The sequence below is a fragment of the Dipodomys spectabilis genome, unplaced genomic scaffold, assembly GCF_019054845.1.
Source record: "Dipodomys spectabilis isolate Male_0828 unplaced genomic scaffold, ASM1905484v1 ptg000165l, whole genome shotgun sequence".
In the NCBI taxonomy this organism is placed as follows: domain Eukaryota; kingdom Metazoa; phylum Chordata; class Mammalia; order Rodentia; family Heteromyidae; genus Dipodomys; species Dipodomys spectabilis.
In genome coordinates this window covers 3,780,707-3,806,010 of record NW_024870842.1, presented here as the reverse complement: position 1 = coordinate 3,806,010, position 25,304 = coordinate 3,780,707, and the positions used below count along the sequence as shown (strand labels likewise).

Below are 25,304 nucleotides of genomic sequence, written 5' to 3'. Positions count from 1 at the left end.
ACTGTTCTAAAAAAAAATCAGTAAGTGCTGTTTGCAAGGATGTCGAATTTATATTCCAAGACCTGGGAGCCAACTGGAATGGCCCTTGGGGAATCCAAAGTTTGCAGTAGCTGCTACGACTGTGGCCTCACCAGAAACAGCATCTCATCGTACATTAGACCACATTTGAAGAAATGGCTGAGGGTGTAGCTTGATGGTAGAGTGCATGCTTAACATCTGAGCATACACAAGGTCCAGGCCATCCCCAGAACTCTTAGCTCCAAAATAAGCTCTATTTCAGACCTCAAAACTTAAGGTTGGTGACCAGTTGGTTGCTCTCCAGAACACTGCTTCCATAATGACAAAGACTGACTGTCAAAGCTATTAGAATCGTTAAAAGAATCTGGGAGAAGAACATTTGGGGATGTTTGATTTTAGAATTTGAATATAAGAACCATGATTTATGGGATCATACTGCTCATACAAAGCATCATAAAATTGAGGCAATTGTATAATTTATGCAATTCTAATCTCTTTACCTACCCAAAAGGTGAAATTACAGGAAGCAAGCTTTTAGCTCCACATGAAGAAAAAATTCTAGGATTGCCTCATATGTTTGTGTACTTAGGCAGAGATGTGCAGAGTCTAGGGCTCCCTCCCTTAAGATGGGTCTCTTGCTGTCACTTTTAGTCTTCAAAGAAATGAGTAGATACTTACTATTAAATGAAAAGAAGTAAACATGGTAGGAGGGAGGAAATCTCCAATCCTTGCCTATCTCCATTTCTCATTCAAGTGGTTCCTTAAAGCACAATGACAAGTGTCAAAATATAGGCATCCTTTGTGGGTTTGTCCTTAAAATAGAAAAGTATGTAAGAGTTATGTACATATTTATATGTACAAGACTTGGTATTCTATTCTATGGTCAGGTGATGGTCTTAGAGATCATTTTGAGTATGTGTGGGCATTTCATTGTCCTAAGATAGTAAAACAGGACTTTCAGAAATAAGCAGTCCACCTTGGGTATTGAAAGAAGCCTACAGAAATGGAAACTTTGTATACATTGGTTAACTTCATCCATATAAAGTTATGTTCAGGTTTCTTCCCATAGCAAGACTTTCAAATCTGTTAAAGAAAACCAGAAGTAAGTATCAAAGTCATTTAAGGTGGGGGATGGCCAGTCTATGCCTTTAAGGTACTCCCACTGTGTTTAATTACCCCTGATTTTGTGAAAAGTGAAAGAGTAGTCTTTAAGGTGAAATCTTCTAATCACTGTTGCATCTGTAAAGAAATTTATTTTTGCAGAAGTAGTAATGTTATTTTAGCACAACATGGAACTGGTAGTTTCTTTCCATGTTGAGCCTAGATTTGCTAGGCATAGTGTAGCGGGTTCTTAGTGTGGAGTGCTGGAATCCATCTCCTTATCCCTACCCCTGACCCAAAGCTCCTTTGGTAAGTTCTGGAGATCTTTGAAAGCAGTTGGCAAGCCTAGAGCAATTCGAAAATGGTGAAGTACTTCAGTTTAGTATCTCTGAGGAATCCAATTATGTTTTTCTTATACCTGAGTGAGCACAGTTATAAATAATTAATGTGAACATGGGGTTTTGTGATGTTTTCTATTACTAGTAGTTTTGTGGTGGTGGTAGTTGTTAATTAATGGAAATAGCTAACGTAAACTAAGTGTTTTCTAAGGGCCAGTCACTGTTCTAAATGTTTAACACGAGTTAATTTAGTTCTTAGAACCTCTGCTCAAGGTCAGTAACATATAATGCCATGTTACACATAAGAAAACCGGGTACTAAAGGGTGAGTTAATGTCCCCCAAAGCACAGAAGTACCCCATTATCTCACTGGGTTTAGACTCAAGCAGTCTATACCCCATTCCTTTCCATAAATACTACCTTAATGTATGGTTAGTAGGGGCCTAAATGCTGAGGAATTATTGCTCTTTAATATGTGTATTGTTTATCTTTTGCCCGATAGTGGTGTGTCACACTCAGCCACAAAGTCCAGTGACTTACACAGATAAGCATTTCTCTCCTGAGTGTGTCAGTAGCTGGATGGGTCTTTGAATCTAGTCCTGCTCTTCTCTCTTGGGGTCAGCTTGTGGGTTGCGGGAGAGGTGGCCTCACTCATTTGGACGCAGGGAGTTGGCATGCTGGCAGCAGAGCCGGCTCTCCAGTGCAACAGTTGGGCCACATGTCTGTCCTTAGCACATGGTGGCAGCCTTGGCAAGAGGGAGTGGGAAGTGCACAGAGCCTTGAGGACTCAGCTTGGAACTGGGCACTGCTGCTTCTGTATTGTTCTGGTGACTGAAGCAGAGGCATTAGATCAACCCAGGTTCAAGGAGGGAGGAAATCTGACTCTGCTTCTGTTAAAAGCTAAACAGTCACACGATACTGACACCATCCTTGGAGACAGGGAGACGTGACTAATAGTGGTGATCATTCAAGTCAATCTCTACTTCTTAAAATATTTAGATATGTTAAATACAGATAGATTATAATGTTCTGGAACTTTCTTCACACCTCCCTAACCTCCCCCACCACCTGCAGGCTGCCGCTGAATCAGCAGAAGCCCAGACCATTCGTTCTGTGCAGCAGACCCTGGCGTCAACCAATCTGACATCCTCTCTCCTCCTGAACACTCCGCTGTCTCAACATGGAACAGTTCCAGCCTCACCTCAGACTCTCCCGCAGTCCATCCCTAGGTCGATCGCTCCCAAACCTTTAACCATGAGACTCCCCATGAGCCAGATTGTCACATCGGTCACCATCGCCGCCAACATGCCCTCGAACGTTGGGGCTCCGCTGATCAGCTCCATGGGGACACCCATGGTGGGCTCAGCAGCCTCTGCCCAGGTGAGCCCTTCGGTACAAACCCAGCAGATGCAGCAGATGCAACAGCAGCAGCTGCAGCAGCACCAGATGCAGCAGCAAATCCAGCAGCAGCTGCAGCAGCAGCATTTCCAGCACCACATGCAGCAGCACCTGCAGCAGCAGCAGCACCTCCAGCAGCAGATCAACCAGCAGCAGCTGCATCTCCAGCTGCAGCAGCTGCAGCACATGCAGCACCAGCCTCAGCCTTCTCCCCGGCAGCACTCGCCTGTCACCTCACAGCTCACCTCCCCCATCCCTGCCCTCGGGAGCCCCCAGCCAGCCTCACAGCAACACCAGTCGCAAATCCAGTCTCAGACACAGACTCAAGTATTACCACAGGTCAGTATTTTCTGAAGAGGACGCATGTGGCCAGGTGGATTTGCGTGCATGGAGGAGGAGAGTGGCAAGGGAAATGAAGGAAGGCAGGCAGGGCTGAAAGTTGTGCAGTTGGTCTTGGTTATGCAGAAATGTGTAACAGGTTGACCGGTCCTCTCCAGTGTCTATTAGATAGGCAATAAGACTGAAGTGTAGCTGGGTGACACCTTGTAGATGACTATTAAAATCATTGTTGAAACAAGGAAAGCTGTGCTCTTTTTATGTGATGCCTTTTTTATTTATTCAGGCTTTACCTACAATATGTGAATCAAACTGTTTAATGAATCCTCCGCTATACTGATGACTAGAAACTGGCCTGAGTCATAGAAAATGGCCTTATTCTTCCAGAAGTGAGTCAACTACACTTGCAGGCTATTGGAACTTCCGAAACCCTCACAGTTAAATTAAATAAATAAATTAATTAAAGCACAGTTGTAACTACCTGAAATAGGAAGATCCAGTTTCATACAAACATTTGTATGATGTGAATAGTTGATGGCATTTTTTGTCATGAAAAAAAAGTTAATGTAAATCACAGACTTTTGCCAAAGCTCTTATTTTTTTTCCTAAATCTCTCCAGAAAGAAAAACTAATAATAAATGCAAGTGATTAGATTCAATTATTGACTGATTTTCACTTTTTATCCGTGACTTTCTCCAAATCAAGCTGCAGTATATATTGAAACAGTATCGAAGGACCACTGCTAGCACAGATGTTCATTGCAATTAGAGGAAAAGAAATGTGAATCCTATATTCCGTGTTAGGAGTGACAAGGTTCGGGAAAAAATTTTAAAAAATTAAAAAACACTGTATTTTTAAAAGGGAAATGCACTTAAATGAAGACACTTATTTCAAAAGTTAAGATTTAAAAAGAAAAAATGCAAGAGTTTTTATTATGATGTAATACCGGTAGAATATTTAAAAGGCACACTTACATCTGAATAATCAATGTAAATATTTTCTTTCCAAGTTGTAAGTTTTCATATAATGTGTTGTAAAGTTTTCCTAAACGAGGCTTTAACGTAAACACTGGTGACATAAACCATTCATTGCTATGTTGCTTATTGTGTTTTTATGCTGTTTTATACTTTTTTATGAGTTACGGACGATAGCGGCGATTAAGTTGTTTGTATTTTGCTTAACTAAAACAAAATGCTTTTATCTTGCTATAGAATAAACACATTTCAGTAAAAACTGTGGACTGTATTTTGATGCAACAACAAGAAAAAAATGTTCCCTTTTCAAATAAAATGGTATGTCAAATTTCACTTTGGTTCCTTGAATACGCGTTAACATGGGGGAAATATGGCATTGGACACCTTTTGTTTGACCCCAAGTATCATCTTTCATTTCCATTTGGAAATGGCTAAAATGATTTTGGATTTTAAAACCAGGGCCCTGTCAGGCACTAGTGGCTCACGCTTGTAATTCTAGTTACTCAGGAGGCTGAGATTTGGGGATCAAAGTTCAAAGCCAGCTTGGGTACCAAACTCCTTGAGACTCTTACCTTCAGTTAACAACCAAAAAGCTGGAAGTGGATATGTAGCTTGAGTGGAAAAGCCATATAAGAGGCAAAAGGCCCTGAGTTCAAGCCTTAGTACTGGCATAAAACTAACAAAAAAAACCAGGGCCTTTAAAACAAAAAGGAGAAATCTTTTTATGACTGTCGTTTTTGTTACGATATAAGTTAAAGGTAAATGCAGGGGGGAAAAGCAGTTGTCTTCCATGTGGATCTAGAACTTTCATCATGTTGCCCTTAAAGTTAATGATAAATCCTAATTTTAAGGCCAAAATAATTACTTCAGAGACCATTCCCCCCCCCCCCCCACACTTTTTTTCCTCTATAGTGGTTTCTTTTTGAGAGCTGTGTGACCAGGATCCCAGTTGTCTTGAATGATTAATTACAGCATCTGTCCTGTCAGAAGCTATAATGAAGAGGTCTTGATAAAAATTGCAAATTACCACTGGCAACAGTCTTAAACTGCTTATGATAAAATGAAAATTAAAAACAGCAAGTGTCAACCCTGACCAGAATGGTAATCTAGAAAGAATGAGGGGTGTGCAGGGTGCTGTCTGTAGCTACTGTGTACAAGACATTCAAAAATAATAGAATATGGATTCCTCAAAGTTGTTGTATTTCAAAGAATTATTTACTGTCTGTTGTGGGTTATGAATAATGAATTCAGCTTTCAATATTTCATAATCCTCTCATACTCTGTATTATGTACAAATATTGAACAGCAAGAAATTCTAATTATAAATTTATAGATTTCTTGCTGTAGAAAAATTTATGTCTAAATTGAAGCTTTTCATAAGATGTATTAGTTGACAGGTATCAGTGTTCAAGCAGTTCTAGAAAGAGGCCTAATCACATCTACAAGGAATACTTGTATTCCACAAAGAAATGATCTGCTCATATCAGATCCATCAGAAGCTAAGTTTTTGATGGTAAAAGGTTTCCTGTGAATTGAAACTTAACATTACGTAAAAATAAGAGCCATTTTATATTCTGTTGTGAAACCTTTAGACAAATGTCTTCAAAATTAATTGCTAAACTACATGTGACAGTAATTGTGTATTAGTTCTGTAACTGTCATTTTGAAAAACCCATGAAGTATTGCTTGGGAAAAAAATGTCACTAGTGATAAGACTTAATTGCAAATGAAGTCTGTTTTCAACTGTTTGCAGTTAAGAGGCAGGTGTTGTAACGTCTATTAAATGATTTTTATAAATCTTAGGTTTTCATCACATTTGATTAAATGCTGCTATGCCACTGACGGGCAATTCTAGCAAAAACAACAAAAAAAAGATAGTTTAATGACTATGGTTGAACGAAACTGATCACCAGGCAAACAACAAGAAAAGAAAAACTGTATATTTAAAGTGTGAAAAGGGCTGAATCATGAAAAAGAACCCCCTCAGCCTTGTCACTAAATTGTTTTTCTCAGGATTCACAAAAGAGCATATTATGAATCACTTAGTAGCTTAATTTATACATGTGACTGGTTTCTGTTCTTGAGACTGAAGTAGTTCTTGGTATACTTGCTTTTGTTCAGGGTAATGAAAGGTGGAGTCTGATTGGTGTAGATCTCGTAAGTAGATATTAACAGGGCTCTCCCCCACACTCCACCTCCATTTTGCACCGAGCGCGCGCGCGCGCGCGCGCACACACACACACACACACACACACACACACTTTGTCTCTCCCCCTGCTGTGGGGACATTATTTCATTAGTTTAGCTACACATGTCCTTTTTCTGTGTTAACCTGTATTGCCATATGATACAAGAACATAAGTTTATATTTTTAGCTGACATGGGGTCATTAGTTTCCAACTTAAAGAACAAAAGCCTAAATGCCTTTGTGCAGCATAATTTCTGCCATATATTACCACCTGACGGAGGTTGAAGTCTTTCTAGACAGATGGATTAATATCTCAAGTTGAAGTAGGAGTCCCCTGCACATCCATTCAGCGGGCTTTCAACATCTGAATGGTTTCTTTCCCATTTCTCACTTCATGGAGCATTTTTCAGCACTGGACTTCAATCTAACCTTTCCTCCCCCACCCCGCCCCCCCACCCTCTTTGTTTGGCTTTTGTTTTGCAACAGCTGTTATTATCGTTTTTGGTCAGCTGTGATTGCTGGAGGCAAAATAGGACCAGATGGTGTTTTGCTATGCATGAATGGAGCGTTAGAGGAGTTGGGACTGAATAGGCCAAGTTTGAATGGTGTCTGTGTACCACCTGCCTGCCTTAGCCCTGGCGTACACATCACAGAAGCATGATCCGTCTCAGACCTACTAGAATCGGATGGGAAAGTGGAGAGCTGGGGTGGATTTTCCCCATATTTATTGATCTTTCATGCACTAACAGAATAATGCAGTGTACAGTCAATTTGAGTTAATTGCATATGACACAGCATGGACATGTAATCTATCACTCTAGATTGCTGGTTCACTTTAAGAATTTCTCTGCACACACACACAGCAAAATGAATGAGCAAAATAGGCACAAAAAAAGTGTCTTTCTAAAATAGATTTTAGGAGTCTGAGGCTGAGGTTCGGATAAGGGGAAGATGATTTATTATTTGTATAATTAAGAAAATCTAGGGCTGGGAAGGTGGCTCAGTAGTAGAGTGCTTGTCTTGTATGCATGAGGCCCTGAGTTCGATTCCTCAACACCACATAAGCAAAAAGAAAAAAGCCGGAAGTGGCTCTGTGGCTCAAGTGGTAGAGCGCTAGCCTTGAGCTGAAGAGCTGAGGGACAGCGCCCAGGCCCAGAGTTCAGGCCCCACAACCGGACGCCCCCCCTCCAAAAAAAAAAAAAAAGAAAGAAAATCTATACATGTGTGTGCACATGCACACACATGCACCGGTAAAAGAACTTGAACTCAGAGCCTTACACTCTGCTTGGCTTCTTTGGTCAAAACTGGTGCTTTATTATTTGAGGCTTTTTGTTTTTTTGCTAATTAATTAGAGATAAGATGCATAGACTTTTCTGCACAGTCTGGCTTCAAACCACAATCCTCAAAATTCAGCCTCTTGAATAGCTAGGATTACAAGTATGAGCCACCAGCACCTGGATGAAAAACCTATAATTTTGAGACAAATCACAAGCTCAAATATGTAGGTTTATCCATCAAGTATTGCACGTTTATAAGGAATGTGTCACACAGACAGGCCACCAGATTCGAATTCTCTTAGCAAATATTAGTTACCTAAGCTTTCTCTTCCCTGTCCTCTCAGAGGAAGTTAACTTTACTGATCTCAAGTAGAAACACTTCCCCTGAGGTTTAAGGCTGGTGTCAATTTACAGGTGTCTAGGTTGTGTGTGTTACTGTGGAGAAGCTTAACAATCCAGGAAAAGAAGATTTAGAAAAGTGGGTTTAGATATGCAGACAGACAGCTCCATTTGCCTAAGGCCATAATTACTTAAATTTTCTTCTGCCATATGCAAAATACTGTGATAGGTCCCAAAGGGGAAGCAAAAGTAAATAGCGCCTTCTGTTTACTTCGTATAGATTAGAAATTTTCCGTAGTCAAGGTTTGACAAATAATAACAAGGTCATCCTTCAGCCTTTGTTTTTGATCGCAAAAGGGGAAAGTACCCACTGCACAAATGGCCGGTGTGCCAACAAAAAGACAAAAATGTGTGTGTGTGTGTGTGTGTGTGTGTGTGTGTGTGTGTGTGTGTGTGTGTGTGTGTGTGTGTTTTCATAAGAGGAGAGATTGCAATTGGTTTAGGGGTATTAGAGAAAGCTGCATGAAATTATTGGCATTTAAAGAGATACCCTGAAGGGTGGGGAAAGATTCACTAGGCCAGGATGGAAGTCCTATCCTTGTAGTAGCCGGAGATATCTTCAATATAGAAGGACAGGAGAGAAACCATCCAGCCATGGGAAAGGCTGTAAATAAACCTTCCAGGTTGAAAACACAGGCATCTCCAAACCAGCAAAAGGTAATCCAGCAAAATCAGACACAGTGATTTTTTTTTTTTTAATTTTCTTTGCTGGAGAGTATTGAGAAACTACTGGAACAGAAATTTGAGATCAGATTTGCAGACAATCTGCTGGGACTTTGTGCTTAACTTATGTACTGGAGGTTTCCAACTAAGGAAGCTACAATCAGAATTGATGGAATGCATAAAAGTTTGATCTTACTTTTTTTTTTTAAAGGAGTGTCCTAAAAGCTGAAAGAAAAAATGGAGCCAAATCCCTATTTGAAGATATGAACTCAGTAGTTGATTATTGACATGTGTAGGGAAATTTACAGGCTCATAGTCCACTCCCATCTTGCTGGTGGAAGAATATCATCAAGAAGGAACAAATCAAGGCATTTTTGGTAGCAGCAGGAGAACAAGCCTTATCTTTGCGTTAGCAATGAGAGAGGGATCGTTTTGTGTTTCTGCTCTGAAAGGGAAGCTATTTTCACCACTGGTTTTTTTTTTTTAATAGTTCTTAGTGCTTGAACTCAAATGTGATGAAGGATGAAAAGAAGTCCTTGCTTTGTTGCTGAGTAAAACCTCAGGCAGCACTGGGAGGGATGTTGGTTATGGTCTCAATTTAATTTCAAAGAAGAACCTTCACAGATAGAAAACGTGAATGTGGATGCACACTTCTTAGCAGAGGAATAATGCTCTTTTGTAAAACATCTCATTATCCCTAACGTTTGTGTAGCACTCTTTGCTTTTCAAAGCAATTTTCTGTGAACTACTTCATTCTTTCCCTCTGCTGATGGGGCAGGAATGAGCCTCATGCAACAAATGAGGAAACTGAGGAATGGAGTAGGGCGACTTGTTCTGCTGTCTGTCTATAAGAGGCACAGACAGAACTAGAATGGAATTTTTTTCACCTTTTCATGTTATTTGTTTTCAAATATTTGCAAACAGATGATTTTTGGTGTATTTTTATCTACACACCAGGGCATAGGATACATAGATGTCCTGTGTGTGAATAAGGTATTTATTTGTACATGTAGACAGATGAGAGAAATCTATCACCACCTTAAACACAGTAATTAATCCATGTTTTCCTCATGGCTAGGCAAGCAGTAAACCAGAGCAAGTACGACCTAATCCATGTTCTCAATGGGGCCTAGTGCCACATGGCACTTAACTCTGGTGTGAACACTTTCCAGTGGATTGTTTTCCCTCCCACAATGTCTCTGTCATTATTTTGTATTCAGGAAGACAGCTTTGACTTGTATTAAGACTCTAGGTACCACGCAAATGCCAAGGCATAGTATTGTTCAGCATGTTTCAAGTAGAAAAGTAAGTTTCACAGAAGATGGAGAGGGATGCACGTTGGGTGGGTAAAGAGTCAGTGAACTGCCCCAGTGTTGAGCATGGGACAGCAGTTAGCATGTGTCCCCAGGCATTAGGCAGGAACAACAGCTGTACGATGCTTCACAGTTTACTACTCGAATTTCTAAAACAACATGCTTCTTGCAGAGGAGGTATGTCCCTAGTCAACCATGTTATTGCCTTTGTTTTATGTTTATGTGTGTGTGTGTGTGTGTGTGTGTGTGTGCGTGTGTGTGTGTGTGCCAGTGTGTGTGCCAGTACTGGGGCTTGAGGTCAGGGTTCATATTTTAGCTTAGCTTTCTTAACTTAAGGACAATGCCTTACCACTTGAACCACATCTTGAATTCTGTTTTTGTTTTTTTGTTGGTTGTGGGGCTTGAAGTCAGGGGCCTAGGCACCATCTCTGAGCTTTTTTGGTTAAGGCTAGTGCTCTAACACAGCTCCACTTCTGCTTCACTAGTGGTTAACTAGAGATAAGAGACTCATGGACTTTCCTGCCTGTGATGGCTTCAAACCACAATCCTCAGTTCTCAACCTCCTGAGTAGCTAGGATTATAGATGTGAGCCACCTGCACCCGGCATGTACTTCCAGGTTTTTTGTTTTTGTTTTTTCCTAGGTAACTGGAAATATGAAACTCTTGGGTTTGTCTCTCTAGGCTAGCCTTGAAGCATAATCCTCAGATCTCAGCCTCCTGAGTAGCTAGGATTACAGGAGTGAGCATATTTATTCTAAATATTCAAAACACTTGAGCTACTTTGCAAATAGCCTCTTTGCTGAGAGTCAGAAGGCAGGGAATGTTATTCTAAACATATCCCTAATACCAACTCCAAATATCCACCCAGAACACATATTTGTGGGCTTTCATTTGGATGGTATTTGAGTGACATACCCAGAGTCACCTGAACAGTGAGTTTGAGACCCTGGTTGTAGATTTGTTTTTGGATTTGAGCCTTATTTTTTCTTTCCAGTTTTCTTTGTAGCCAAAGATATATTGTTACCAAGAAAGATGCTTTTGATAATGTTGCTTGTTATATGTCATTGCTGTCATCCCTCTGACACAGAAAGAACCTTAATTTTCAGTTTGTCACAATGATCAAAAATGATGCCACATTCAAAACCTGCCATAATTGGGTATTTGCAGATTTGATACAAGATCTTGTTCCAAATTGCTCAGGCCTGCTGTTCTACCTTCACCCTTTTTGCTCATTCTTAATCCTCTCCTCTGTAATTGGTATTGAGCATGTGAGATCCTAGGGGATAAATACTAGCATGTGTGGAAATCACCTACCTAGAGTCTGACCCCCTCATGTGCTTTTTGGATGCCAAATGAAAACATTGATCTTTGAATATTTGGACAGTTACCTGGAAGAACTGGCATCAGTTTATCAATAACAACATTGGATCCAAATGCTGGCATACCTAGCTTGGAACTTTTGTGATGTTCAGATTATTTTGGCCAATGAACATGGGGATGACCACAGACCTTTCCAAAGAAGTTCCTGATTGCATAGGGGGTGTGGCATCAGAAAAAGCAGCATGATTTATACTATTTAGAGGTGAAGTTTGCTGTGCATCCAGCCCTCCACACACCTCCCACTAGTAACAAGAAGGATTTTTGTTTTTAATTTGTCAAAGCCTATCTCCTGAAATCTTGATTGGCAAGGAGATTGGGACTTCTGTCAAGGGGAAAAAAATGACAAGATTTAAATATGCTAAAATATGACATTGGTATTTTGTTCTATGTTGTCAGAAGTCCAGAAATGTGTTGCTTGGACCCAATTATCAGCTAGATACAAACAACCAATCAAAACAGAATGACTTTTGAAAAAGGGCACCAATTATCTTTCTTGGAGTCAGCTTACTTTCTGTGAAGAAATTTCTGTTTTTATTTGTAGGGTTGTATCTGCAGTTTGTTTGTTGCTGGAAGACAATTTATTTATCTGTTGCTGACAAAACATGCACTTCGTTTAACTCTTCTCTCCAGGTCAGTTTCTGTTTAGTATGTCAAGTCCTGATTGGCAATAGAAGTTTACGGTATTGAACCAAAACACTATAAACAGCTTAGTCAGGCACAGCTGACTGACTCATGCCTGCAATCCTAGCTTCTCAGGAGGCTGAGATCTGAGGATCATGGTTCAAAGTCAGCTTGGACCAAAAAATTCATGAGATTCTTATTTCCAAAGGACCATCAAAAATCCAGAAGTAAAGTGTGTGGCTCAAGTGTCATCCTTGAATGAAAAAGCCAAGTGAGAAACTGAGGTCCTGAATTCAAGCTCTAACGCTAGCATTAAACAAATAAACGAAAAAACTCAATCATCCTCATCCTTTATATATTGTTTTGCTCTTTAATTGTTAAAACCTCTTACATAGAATGGAACCTTTTTAGAGGGGGAAGCTTTATTGAGGGATTTGTAGCGAGGCAGCCTTATACTCAAAAACCTCACCATCATTCCACAAAAGGAAATTCAGAAGCACCACTGTTGGCCAAGTTCAAGAGCATAACTCTCCTCTCCTTCCCCACCCTCCACATACACACACACACACACACACACACACAAGAAATTAGTAGAATGCCATAGCACAAAGTGTACTGAATGCCAAGCAAAAACTCTGTAGAGGTGGGCCAACATTTGTGCACCTGGGCCATGATGTCTGCAATGAACCCTAGCTACACAATAACCAAAATTTACATCAAAGACACAGAGACCAATCAGGAGGTTTTTGGGGACTCATGGCAACAGCCATGAAACTGCTTGGCCCCAGAATTAATAAACTAGCTACATTTTGTAAGCGTGTGTTCTTACAACAACTTTCAAGAGTTTTATGTTTGATACAGATGGTGTTTATGTAGAATATGTGAGCTCAGCGTGAGAAATAGTCATAAAACAGACTGGGGTTTGGTATAATTATTCACGAAGACTATTGTATAATTGAATGCCATAACTATTATGTAAAAAAACGATTATTTCAAGAAGTAAGCTCTGCATATCTTCTACAGTAGTTCCTAATAATAAGAGACATGGGATGTAAACATCATAGCAGATTTTGTGATGTTTACAAACTTAGCCAAGGTTTGGCAATGTTGCAAATGTAGAAGTCAGGGCTCTCTCTCTCTCTCTCTCTCTCTCTCTCTCTCTCTCTCTCTCTCTCTCTCTCTCTCTCTCTCTCTCCATCTTTAGGTAAGCTACTTGCCAGTAGCAAATTAACTTTTTCATCATCTATGAGACCTTAGGAGCTAACCTTGTTAGGCCTTCCTAATGAATGAGTGAATAAATGAATGAATGTGGGTAAGAACATTACAGTAATCACGAAAGAGGAGAGGAAAACAAGTGTGTTCTGTGGTGAGATCCCATTGTTTCACGTTTCTCTGAGCCAGCAAATGAAATTTCACAGGGCCAAATTGGGCCATTTGACACCTTAGTATAATGCTTCTTTTCATAGAGCTAGATGGAGTTGTTGAAGGTAGAGTAGCCTATCATTGGATGTATTCAATACATTCCTTCTCACAGGAAGAAGACAAGCGTCGGCATCAACTATCTTCTGCAAAAGGAAGTTCATTTCACAGTGTTTAAGTAGAATTTCCCTTCCTTCTAATTGTGTTTCTAAAACAGGTCTGATGAGGCCCATGGCTGCTCTTCACCAAGGGAAATGTGAGCCATAGGAAGTGGTTTTCAGATCAGATGACATCAGAATGGTCTTGTTCTCTGACACTGTTGTGGGTCTGGGGATTCCTGTAGCCCTTGGCTGCTCCTCCAGTGGCATCCCTGCTGAATGAACTTTTGCCTGACACTCTTGAGGGCTAGGCTTTCAGGACTAGCTTTTAGCACAGTACAATGGAGGGTCTGACAATGTGTAGTGAGAACCCAGAGGCATGTTTTAGCGTGTGGATACCACTCATTCCCATGGTTTCTGCGGCAGAGGATGGGGTACCAACCCTGACATCATTCCTTGTGGGAGTCCATTTCCTGCTGTCATCATGCCGATGCCCTTGAATGCTTATCTGGCAGGTAACAACAGACAGGACATCTTGTGCCTTCACAGCTGGGGAGAGGAGGAGGAAACTCCCTGGTTATGTTGGAGGCCGGTACTTAATGTTCCAAGTATGGATGCAAACAAGCTGTTTCAGATGGGCTTCCCAAAGGGAACCTGTCCACATGTGCTTCTTGACCCCGGAGGACCAAGGTAGTGAAGTGTGCCTTCAGTGCCTTTATGCCTGAGTGTGTAGCTTCGGCTTTTTCCAGAGCCTTTGTTGTCTTGCCACTGTCTGTACCTGGAAGATGGCCAGCAATACCCCTGATTCAATGAGAGCAGTGAAACATACAATGGACTCCAAGATCAGCTTCCCCTGAGAAAGAAAATGTGAATGCTTCTATGAGTGAGGATGCTTGGGATTTTGCCCACCTGGATCTGGACTTGCTCACTCTAATTTTGTTTGTTTGTTTAGGTAGAACACACAAATACATTCATATGTAGTGGGGGGCTGAGTTTGACCTATATAGTACAGCCCTTTCTTTATGACTGCAGGCCCTCTTTCTACTGCCTTGGTTTAATTCTAGGGTACAAGCAACCCAAGAGACTGTTAATAAAAGAGAGCAGTTGTACCTTCCGATGTTAGCCTTGGTGTTTAGGATTTTATTTCAAGTCCAGTAGCTTCCATCAATTGCTCACTGTGAATGCATTACCTATTAATTATTCTCATCTTTCCTGTTTACAAATGTTATAATATTTTCTAAGTTTTATAAAAAAGTATCTGTTTATCTGACTTCTTACCCCCCTCCCATCATTACATTGGTCCACATGGTGGTTTTCAACTTTATAGCAGATCACAATAACTGTTCAGTTTTTTTTCTTTCTCCTTAAGTGTGATAATATTGTGGTTTTGGTATGAGAAAAAGAATGAGCCTAATTTTTTGAACTGCATACTGAAATATTTATAGATGGAATGAGATGGTCTATCTGGGGGAGGTGTGTTGGGGGGAGGGGAGTAGATGGGGATGCATATAAAGCAGGATCAGCCATGACCTGGGTGATATGGAGCTGGGATGTGTGTACACAGTAGTAACTATACTATTTGATATACTTTCATGTATATTAAAAAATCTCCACAATATTTTTTTTAAAGAATCACCTATGGAACTTTTAAGAACCTTTAAGAAATAACACCTCTAGGAAATGATTGTAATTGGTTTGGGATGCAGTAGAGACTTTATTTGTTGTAAGCCCCTCTAGGTTTAGTTAATGCCCTGCTAGTGTGAGAAACATTGTTATAGACTATTCCAGGCCATTATTAGATCTTGGAGTAAAACTACAAGGAGAAATGGAGAAACGGGGGGAGAAATAGGATCACTAGAGAATTCTGAACAGTAGAATGACACAATCCAACCTAGGTTTGAAATAGATCATTCTGGCTGCTATATTGACAGTGAACTAGAAGAACAAAGGTACAAAAAGATCCACCCAATTATAAACAAAATCAGTTACAATGACAACCACACTCATAAACTAAATTATTTACAAAAGTTTGATGAAGGCTGTAATAGAGAAAAGGCTGGGCACATTTGAAGGTAGCATTGTATTGCCACTTAACACCTGCTGGGCAAAAAGGGACATTACAAAACACATTAGGATGATGTGCTGTGAGAAAAGCATTTGTCAAGAGAATTTGGTGGAGAGTAAGGTGACCCAGGGCCTCCTTCAGCCAGAAGGTCACTGATTTCTGTAACTTAAAGCCATTAACATTGCAATCAATACATGCTCTAATTTCATATATATATATATATATATATATGTATGTATGTATATATATGTATATATATATATATATGCCAGTACTGAGGCTTGAACCTAGGGCTTGGGACTACCACTTGAACCACAGCTGCACTTCTGGCTTTTTGTGTTTATTGGAGATAAGAATCCCTTAGACTTTCCTTCTCAGGCTGGCTTCAAACTATGATCCTCAGACCTCAGCATCCTGAGTAGATAGGATTATAGACATAAGCCACTAACACCTGGCTCTAATTTCTGATTCTTAACTATCAGAGTAAGGCTAGGTTAAAAGAAAATGCTTTCGTTCCAATGTACAGGAACTTAGCTTCTCATCTTTCAATTCCTTGTGAATGGACAGAAGGCTTTGGAAATCCAGCCAAACTAAGCAAACCACAGCCCTCAAAGACTGGTGTTTTGCCTGGTATGAGGTAATCTTACAAGTAAGTTTAGAAGCAGAGCATTCGTCATCCTCTTGGCTGTATTTTCCAAATACTGCTCTCAAATATCTTCTTCTGTAAGTCTTGTTCAATCCACAACTATATATTGAATGTCCCTTCTGGAAGGCTTGTGTAGGACACAAGGGGAAACAGGTTGCCTTAGGGCACTTTGCCTTAAGGGACTTACATCCTTCTCACTCTTGAAACAACCACTTTGATGATTTCACAAATAAGCGCTTGGTAGTGATCTCATTTGTTACATAGGTCCCTGCTGATGCAGATGGAATACAGGGTCCATGTTTCCTACATGAATGTTTGTATTCTTCTTGCCACCAAGGTGGGTTCACTACAGATGTTTGGAGATGTCAGTTGACTGATTTCTGGATTCTTTTTTATTGTGAAATCAATTATACAACATGTAGTTCAAGAGTCATTCATTTCCTGGCAGCTATTCTGTGGGATGGAAAGGTGATTACAGCTGATCTGACTAACCCATCTGGATAGGTCCCCAAATCTGACTTACTGAAAAGCAAATGAGAAAAAGAAGCTGGATTGATTAGACTTTCTAGTAACACCTAAAAGGATTTTGGCATTGGCCAAAACACTTCAGGCTTACACCCTTTGACCTAGGAACTTCTGGAAAGAGATAGAAATACTAAACTTGACATTGACCCAGTTTATCTCACCTCCAAGAAAATAGTACCTCTGTCTCTCACATTGATCTTTCTCTTTGCATGACTTTGGTCTTTTGAATATCATTTGACATGCAAACCCACACATATGGCTCTAAGCAGAAGTGATTTTATACCTTGTACACATATGAGAATCATTGCTTCTTTCAGTGACTTGGAAGGAACATTGCCTTCTAATTCTTTAAAAGCCCACAGCAGGTACTCAATAGTTTTTAAAGCAACAGAATTAAACAAATGCATTATTCTGTTCATTCCTGGTTTAATTAGGACTCTCAATTGCAAGAGATAAAAACCCAAGTCAAATTGGCTTAGGGAAAATAAGGGAATTTATTTGCTTGTATAACTGAAAATTCCAGGGACTGGACAAGCTTTAGGCACAACTGGTGGGAAGAGTGCAAGCAAGTCAGCAAGACTCTTTTTCTTTCCCTATCTTTGCTGTGGCCTCTGTGTTATCTTCATTCAGGCCCATTCAATGAATCCAGAAACAGTGTTAACAATATCCTTTACTGCTAACATTTCTGGCAGCAAAAAAGGAATGGTCTTTTTTTTTAACCAGTAAAATCTCACTGCATTAAGTTGGTTCTGATTGAGCCTTGGGCTAAAGCGTAAGATAATCTCTAGAGTGATGGTCATCCTTAGAATTGAGCATGGGTTTGATATGACTAGAAGTATGTAAATTGAGAACAGGCAGGGGCAGTTCTCTACAGAACCCCCCAATTCTGCTACCCAAAATTCTGAGTAGATACCATGTGGCATTAACAATGTGTGTGACTTTTTTTGTGTGTCTGTGTGTGTGCCCATCCTGGGGCTTTAACTCAGGGCTAGAGCACTGTCTCTGAGCTTCTTTTGCTCAAGGCTAGCTCACTTAAGCCACAGCTCCACTTCCCTTTTTTTGAGGTGGGGGGCAGCGTAGTTTATTGGAAATAAGAGTCTCGTGATTTTTCCTGCCTGGCTGTCTTTGAACTCTGGTCCTCAAATCTCAGCCTGCTGAATAGCTAGGATTACAGTTAGGAGCCACCTGCTATAGAATGTGTGATGTTTTCTTTGCAAATTCATTTCAGAGCATTGGCTGCTACAAAGTATGTAGCAGGAACCTGGGGAAAAGGGACACTTGCTTTTGGTGTGTGCCAGAACAGTTTTATGGCTTTGGGAAAATGTTCTCCCTTACTCTCTGCCTGCATTTTAGGTGAAGATGCTGCCTCGAGTCAACACCAGTAGTCTATTCCTCAAAGAGAGGCCATGTATATGGCCTACCTGTTGTTCAGTTTCCACCGTTGGTTTAAGCATAAAATAATGAGAGAAATTCTCCTCTGCAAAAGCCATCAAACACCCATAGTGCACTTGGCTCCTCTGGTTAGCTTCCCTGTGTGGCTGTTGAATAAATGATTGAACATGGGACAGTGCTTAATCTTCCTAACAATAGCCCTCCAAACATCCAACACTGTCAGATGCTTTCCTGGCATTTGAAAATATGCCTGCAGCAAAACCAGCTATTGAATTTTCCCTGCGACTAAGACCTTGTGGACAAAGAGAACTATCGGTTAAGCTGCCATCATTTGGCAAAACTAGTCACCCTGAGGCCTCCTGGGGGAGGGGCGAAGACATGGAAGGTAACCCCTACTCAGCCAAGAGTGGGCTATGGTGGCTTTCCTAAACTTGTACACTTGAGTTTGTGCTCTTTATAAAGCATAGGAGGAAGGTACTCTAACTAGGGGCTCATTCAGGGCCTAGGCCTAGGCTTTGGGAAGAACAGCCATCTTTGATCACCTAAGTGATTACTTAGATGTTGCAGTTGAGGCTACAAGGCTAGTTCCTTTTGACTTGTTCCAGGCAAACTCCTGACCCAACCTGGATTTGCCATCAGGACATTTTCTTCCCATATTCTAGAAAAGTCAGGTTTCATTTTCTTTTAATGCTTCAGAACTTTATGGGAGAGGTAATGACTACATGACTTATTTTATTAGCACTAGATACTATATAGCAGTGCAGTATCAGTTCTTGGTGGTTTTTCCTTCTCTGGTTCTGGCCCCATCCATCGGGCAGCATCTTCCAATATAATCCCCAGGCTATGACTGATGGGCTCTGCACTGACACCTGTCTGTGGGTGAGCCAATCAGATTAGCCCTTCCTGGGATTTGCCAGTTGGAGTAGAGCCTGATGGTCAATGGAGTAGAGTTAATATCATTACCATCTGCAGTATTTCTGGTCTTCCCAGTTAAGCACACAGATTCTAGGAACTTCCCAATTCTGATACAGCAGTTCTGGGTTGTACTCAGGAACTACTGTTTTGAAACATTGATTCCTACAATCAAGCTGCTTTTGAAAACTCTTGTTAGAGAAGGCTTATCAGTTTCTGCTATAGGATCTCCATAGCAGCCTTAGTTTTCCTTCCCAAGTCATTATGACTATTAGATTTTCCTTTATCTCTTTAAATTACTCTTTCCTTCCTTCCTTCCTTCCTTCCTTCCTTCCTTCCTTCCTTCCTTCCTTCTTTCCCCCCTCTCTTTTTCTTTCTTTCTTTTTCTTGTATGTCAGTATATACTAACACACACACACACACTCACACACACATACAGTTGTATGTACTTGAACTCAGGACCTAGCCCTCTCATTTGGCTTTTTTGCTCAGGCCTCGATCTCTACCACTTGAGCCACAGCTCCATTTCTCACTTGTTGCTGGTTAATTGGTGATGGGTAAAAGAGTCTCATAGACTTTTCTGCTTAGGCTGGCTTTGAACCACAGTCCTTTGGATCTCAACCTCCTTGGTAGCTAGAATTAAAGGTATGAGTCACAGGGGCCTGGCTATCTCTTAATTTCTATTGCTTACAACATAAGATGACTAATTCTAAAGCAAAACATTTTTGGAGATCTAGCAAGGTATTACATATTGAAATCAGAAAACAGAATCAGCTATAGATGAGTATGAGAGTAGCAGGTGAGCCATCTGAATGAAGCCACTAGCTGTTTGAGGATGATTCCATACTTGAGCATGTCTTACATTTATTTTCCTAGGAAAGCAGAAAAATATGACAAACTAGGAAATGAGACTCTGTAACAAAATGAACAAACTGTAACTACTGCTTCTGTAGACCTCTTTGACCTGTTATGAAATATCTAATGCTTTATTTTATTTTCCTATCACTTAATTTTCAAAAATTAGCTAATAGGTTAGGCTTTCTTGATCATTATTCCCTTTGTGTTAATCTTTGGTTGCAATATTGATGTATGAGATAAACATGAGGCTAAATTGGAATCATACTATAGTTTTGTTTGACAACTGGATTAATAGTTTTTCCATGCATACGTAGTTAGTGAATTGTTCTGCTTTCTTCAAAAATTCTTAATGCTTAGACACTGGTAGTTATGTTCTGTCTTAGGCAAGGAGAGTCTTCTAAGTACACATGGATGTTTGGACAAAGACAAACTCAGGTCATCATGTTATTGGATAGTCTTTTATTAACAGGGCACCTCTAGCTAAGTCTCAGTCTTGAGCATTAAACATTTTTCAATGATTTTTAATGATAATGCAGCAAGCATTTTTCTAAAATAGGCATTCCTTGTAAGGATGAGTCTATAAATAGAGCACCTGAGTACAGGACTCAGATATTTCTATATGTCCCATAAATACAACTGGCATATCTGCAAAAAGATGTTTTCCTTCTTTCCCTCCCTCCCTCCTTCCCTACCTCCCTCATTCCTTCCCTCCTTCTCTCCTTCCCTCTCTCCTTCATTCCTTCTTTCCTGTCTTTTTCTTTTTGTGTACGGGGATTGCACTCAAGGTCTTGAGCTTGCTAGGCAAACACTTGAAACATGCTCTCATTTTTTTGCCTTTATTTTTCAGATAGGGTCTTGCTCTAATTTTACCTTAGTTATCCTTAAACCATAATCTTCGTACCTCTCCTTCCAAAGTACTTGGAATTATAGGTGTGTGCCACCATACCTAGTAAAGGGTGTCTTTTTCTTTTTTCTTTTTTTATTGTGAAAATACTGTACAGAGGGATTACAATCACACGATCAAGGTAATGAATACATTTCTCATCAAGCATTTTGCCTCCTCCTTTGTTTTTCCCCTACCATCCCTTCCCTTCCATCTCCACAACTGCATTACCCACCTCCCACCTCCCTGCCTAAATTGTAAAGTTCCTTTTTCAACATAGCGTCTTGTACATCTCATTGTTGCAGTGGGTCAACCTGTATCCCTGTTTCTTATATTGATTTCTACACCACTTGTGTGTTTTTCATTTTTTTTCTGTTCTTTTCACCACTCCTTCCCAACACTTGGTATGTGGATTCCCTCTAGATTTTCTTTAAAACACCAGTTGCAATTTTCTGACAGAGTGGTTCCAGGCCGACCAGGGTGATCTGATAGAGTAACAGTGTCTATTATCATCTATCAAACCTTTCTTCTTATCCTTCAACCTTGAAGTGACTTTTGTCCCTTCTCATATTGACAACCTGCTATCAGTCTAGTATGGAGAACACAGCCTGGATATTTGTCAGGTAATTAGTTGGTTATAAATCAGGAAGAGTTGGTCATTGTACTAAGCATGACTACATCTCATTAGCAGTTCCTCACCAGGGCCCATTAGCATCTGGAAGCTTTAGTTTGTTAATCTAATATTAAGTCTCCAAGGTAATGTGAAACATTCAAATGAGGCCATAGTAAGTGTCTTTATTTTGCACTGTACTTCAGTATCAGATGTCATCTGCATGAACCCATCATGGGGGAAATGATAAGATTTTCTCCTATTTTTAGGTCTTCTTTTCTTCCCCCTCAGTGTCAGTGGGAATTAAAGTTGCCCACAAAATATCAGAGAGAACTTATTCCTATGAGTTCTGGCAATCCCAACCCTTCCTCATGTTTCCTCTGCTGTGCATCTGTGACTGTGGAGTTTGCCAACCTGACAGGGCTGGTGCGTGCCTTACAGACAAGCAGCAATACTTTTTCATGTTACATGTGTTAAGTACTAATTTCACTCACAAACTAGATCAGCCTTAGTATCAAGGTTAGTAACATAAAATTCCATTTTCTATTATCACCCATAATCACAGTGAAGTAGAGTCTATAGTTTTCATTTAGCCTTACTTGTTGCTTTTGTATTAGTCTATTTTCCATCACTCTTAGAAAATACCAGAGATTATCAAGTTATAAAGTGAAATGATTACTTTGGCTCATGCTGGTCCAAGATTGGCTGGATACATTATTAGATGGCCATGGCAAGGGGTGCGTAGCTGAGCAAACTGCTTGCATCATGCACCAGGATGTAGAGTAAGAGACAGGAAAGGGCTCAGGTCCCATAATCATCTCCAATGACTTAAGAACCTCCTGCCTCTCAGAGGGTCCATCACCTTTCCATCTTGTAACCCTGGGAACCAAATCTTTAACATATGGACCTTCAGGGGACATTCATCTAACCACAGTGCTTATCTTGTAGCCATTGTTCTCCTGGTACCTGTATCCTGATGTTTTCTTATCCATTTGGTGTAGCTGTTGCTAACTGCTTTTAGGTCAAGAATGGACGTGTGAACCAAGACTGGCTAATGACAGCATAGTGTCCTACTGGCCATAGGAACAGGTTTAGAGTCTCATGTGTGATGCAATCAGTTTAGGAACCAAATTCTGAATTTTCCCTCTTGAATTCCTGAAGAAGGAAAAATCCCTCCTTTTTGTTATGGTTGCTCGAGATCAAGCATAATGGTTAACTCTTTGACACACACTCCATGAGTGCAGATAGTGTCCAGGTGAGGAGAGTGAAGCCAGGAGATGGAAGAGTAACCCTCAGTGTGAGGACAATACTCAGGACTCTGGGGCTGATTGTGCCAGCAGCACAACATTAGGCCTATCTCCTATTCTTATCGATTTTTTGCTTAAGCCAATGAGTCATATTTTTGTCCCTTATACTATAACAGTCTAACACCCATACCTCTTCCACCCTTCTCATATCTGCTTTACTCTCCCTGCCTCCCTCCATCATATGAATACCTGTCAAATCTGCTCATTGTCTCAGGTTAAATTTACATGCCTCTGATTCTAAACATTAAATGAACATTTAATGTTCATTCCTCTTCTTTTCCACGACATCCTAAATTTCCTTAGGCAAAATTTCAACTTCCTGTTTCTACATGTTAGAACCTTCCTGGTAGCTATTTATTTATTTAAAAATTTATTATTTATTTTAAACATGCATAGGATTGGAATTCATGCCTGTGGAAGCTTTGAGCACTTCTCAGGAAACCATTTAGATAAATGATGAGTCCCCAAAGCAGTATTTTTCCAAATGGATCCATGGCTTACCAGAGTTCTTTCAGTGCCTCAGAAGCAGGTACTCAACTATAAACAGATCCATGGAATATTTTCAGTACTTGAGAAACAGGTACTCAGCTGTAAAAAGGTCTTGGGTCCAAGAAGCCTAGGGAACCCAGTTAAGCACAATTGAATTTGTGTATAGAACTCCTGCTGCACCAAAAAACTATGTAAGACTCCATGCAGAATCCAAGGTCCATTCCAAAGGCCAAAGTCTTTTATCATTTGAACATAAAATTATTATTAACTAAGTGTCCTGGGACTAGTAACCAAGGCTGACCAAAGATAACAAGAACTTGGAAGGTAGAAGAAGGAAGAAATTTGGAAGATATTCTCCCCAAACTGAGGTCCACTTATTGGAGAGTGTGCATTTCACCAACTGGGTGAGCTGCCCAACGCCAAAGTTTCCAGGAGAAAAGAGATGGTTGGAATGGAAAAAAAAATCTTTCTGGAAACTACTTGAACTTTCTTCTCACACTTCTTTTCCAAAGTAAAGAATGGTATGGTTTTACTTGGAAAACATGTTTTTAAGCTCTTGTGCATCAGATGTACAGGCAATGATAAACTACTAAAGATTTTAAGTTGCTTTAGGGGAAGGAAACATGTCTTATTTTTTATTTTATCTTTTCCAGTACTAGGTCTTGAACTCGAGGCCTTGTGCTTTCACTCGGCATTTTTTGCTTAAGTCTGGTATTCTATCACTTGAGCCATGCCTCTATACAGATTTTTGCTGGCTAATTAGAGTTGGAATCCCATGGACTTGTCTGCCTAACCTGGCTTCAAACCACAGTCCTCTTGATCTCAGCCTCCTGAGTATCTAGGATTACAGGTAGAAGCTTCCAGTATTCAGCCATTACTTTATGTATGGAGAGAATCAAATATATACTTTTCTTTATAACTGTATACTGAATTCTTTGTACTCTTCTGGTGCTGGGGGTTGGAGCCAGGATTTTATATATATATTACAGGTTCAACAAAATTCCAGATTAAATGCTATTTAGTTCAGTAACACTTTCAAGTCTGAGCCAGCTGGACATATATTCTTAGTTGTGATTCATTTTTCAAATCTGTAGTTAAACTTTCTTGCGGTCTCTCTACATGTTCATGGAAGTGTCTTACTGAGTTATCTGCATGAGTTGAGCTGAAACTTCAAGAAAATCCGTGGATGCTGAAGATACTTACTGTTCTCACTTAATAAGCAATTCTGGGAGCCAAACTGTTCTCTGTTTAGTTTCATGATGTAGCTTTTGCATTCAAGACTAATGTCCTACCACTTTGAGCCACAGCTCCACTTCTGTATTTCTGGTGGCTAACTGACTTTGAACCGCAATCCTCAGATCTTAGCTTCCTGAGGAGCTAGGATTACAGGCGTGAGCCACAAGTGCCTGGCTCCATCTTAGTTTCTGCTTAAGCTCTAGTGACTGGCACATACAACAAGACCAAGAAATAGTGTTGAGTGAAGGAATTTTATCAATCACTATTATCTTCCCTTCCTGTCTATTTGAGCAAATGTAACTAAATGAATCTCGGGTTTCTACTGAGATGTGCTGCAATATGAAGGCTTTGGAAATGCCCACTTGATTAAACTGAGAATTATGGAGTGGGAGATGTTAAGAAATTATCTAATAGTTGTACTAAGGAATTGATATTTAACAAAGCAGTTTATGAACACAATGCATCTTGATCAATGTCATCCCAAGAAAAAGAAATTTTAAAGAAGAAAACCTTCAGTTTCTTACCCCAAATAGTGCAACTGATATTCAATGTTTACTTCAAGATCCCTTTCCAGCACTTGTTTTTTTCCCCCTATCATCAATCACTGTCAATTTGAAAAAGTACAATACTTAGGGTCATTTATCCAGACCTATTGGAGTCTAAAATTATGCAGCTCAGTCAAATATATGTGAATAAAGACTGTCATTTCTGATTAATGACATGTGACTTGAATGTCTTAAGAAATCATTTGTGCCATCCAAGCTTTACCAAAAGGTTATTATGTAAGGTTTTTCCCCTGATGTTTCTGCTTTTCCCTTGAAGAGCCCTAGAGAATCCTATTTCTCCATAGGGGGAAAAC

At 40.1% G+C, this 25,304-nt stretch overlaps 1 protein-coding gene across 2 annotated transcripts in view; it reads left to right on the top strand.

The window, feature by feature from the left end:
• The window catches only part of Tox3 (TOX high mobility group box family member 3), a 116,465-nt gene extending 111,968 nt beyond the window's left edge, over positions 1-4,497 (top strand). For both annotated transcript variants that reach the window (XM_042693461.1, XM_042693460.1), the window contains exon 7: positions 2,531-4,497. In XM_042693461.1, the coding sequence (XP_042549395.1) occupies positions 2,531-3,208 (678 nt within the window). In that variant the 3' untranslated portion in view covers positions 3,209-4,497. The remainder of the gene's footprint in view (positions 1-2,530) is intronic.
• The last annotated feature ends 20,807 nt before the right edge of the window (positions 4,498-25,304 follow it).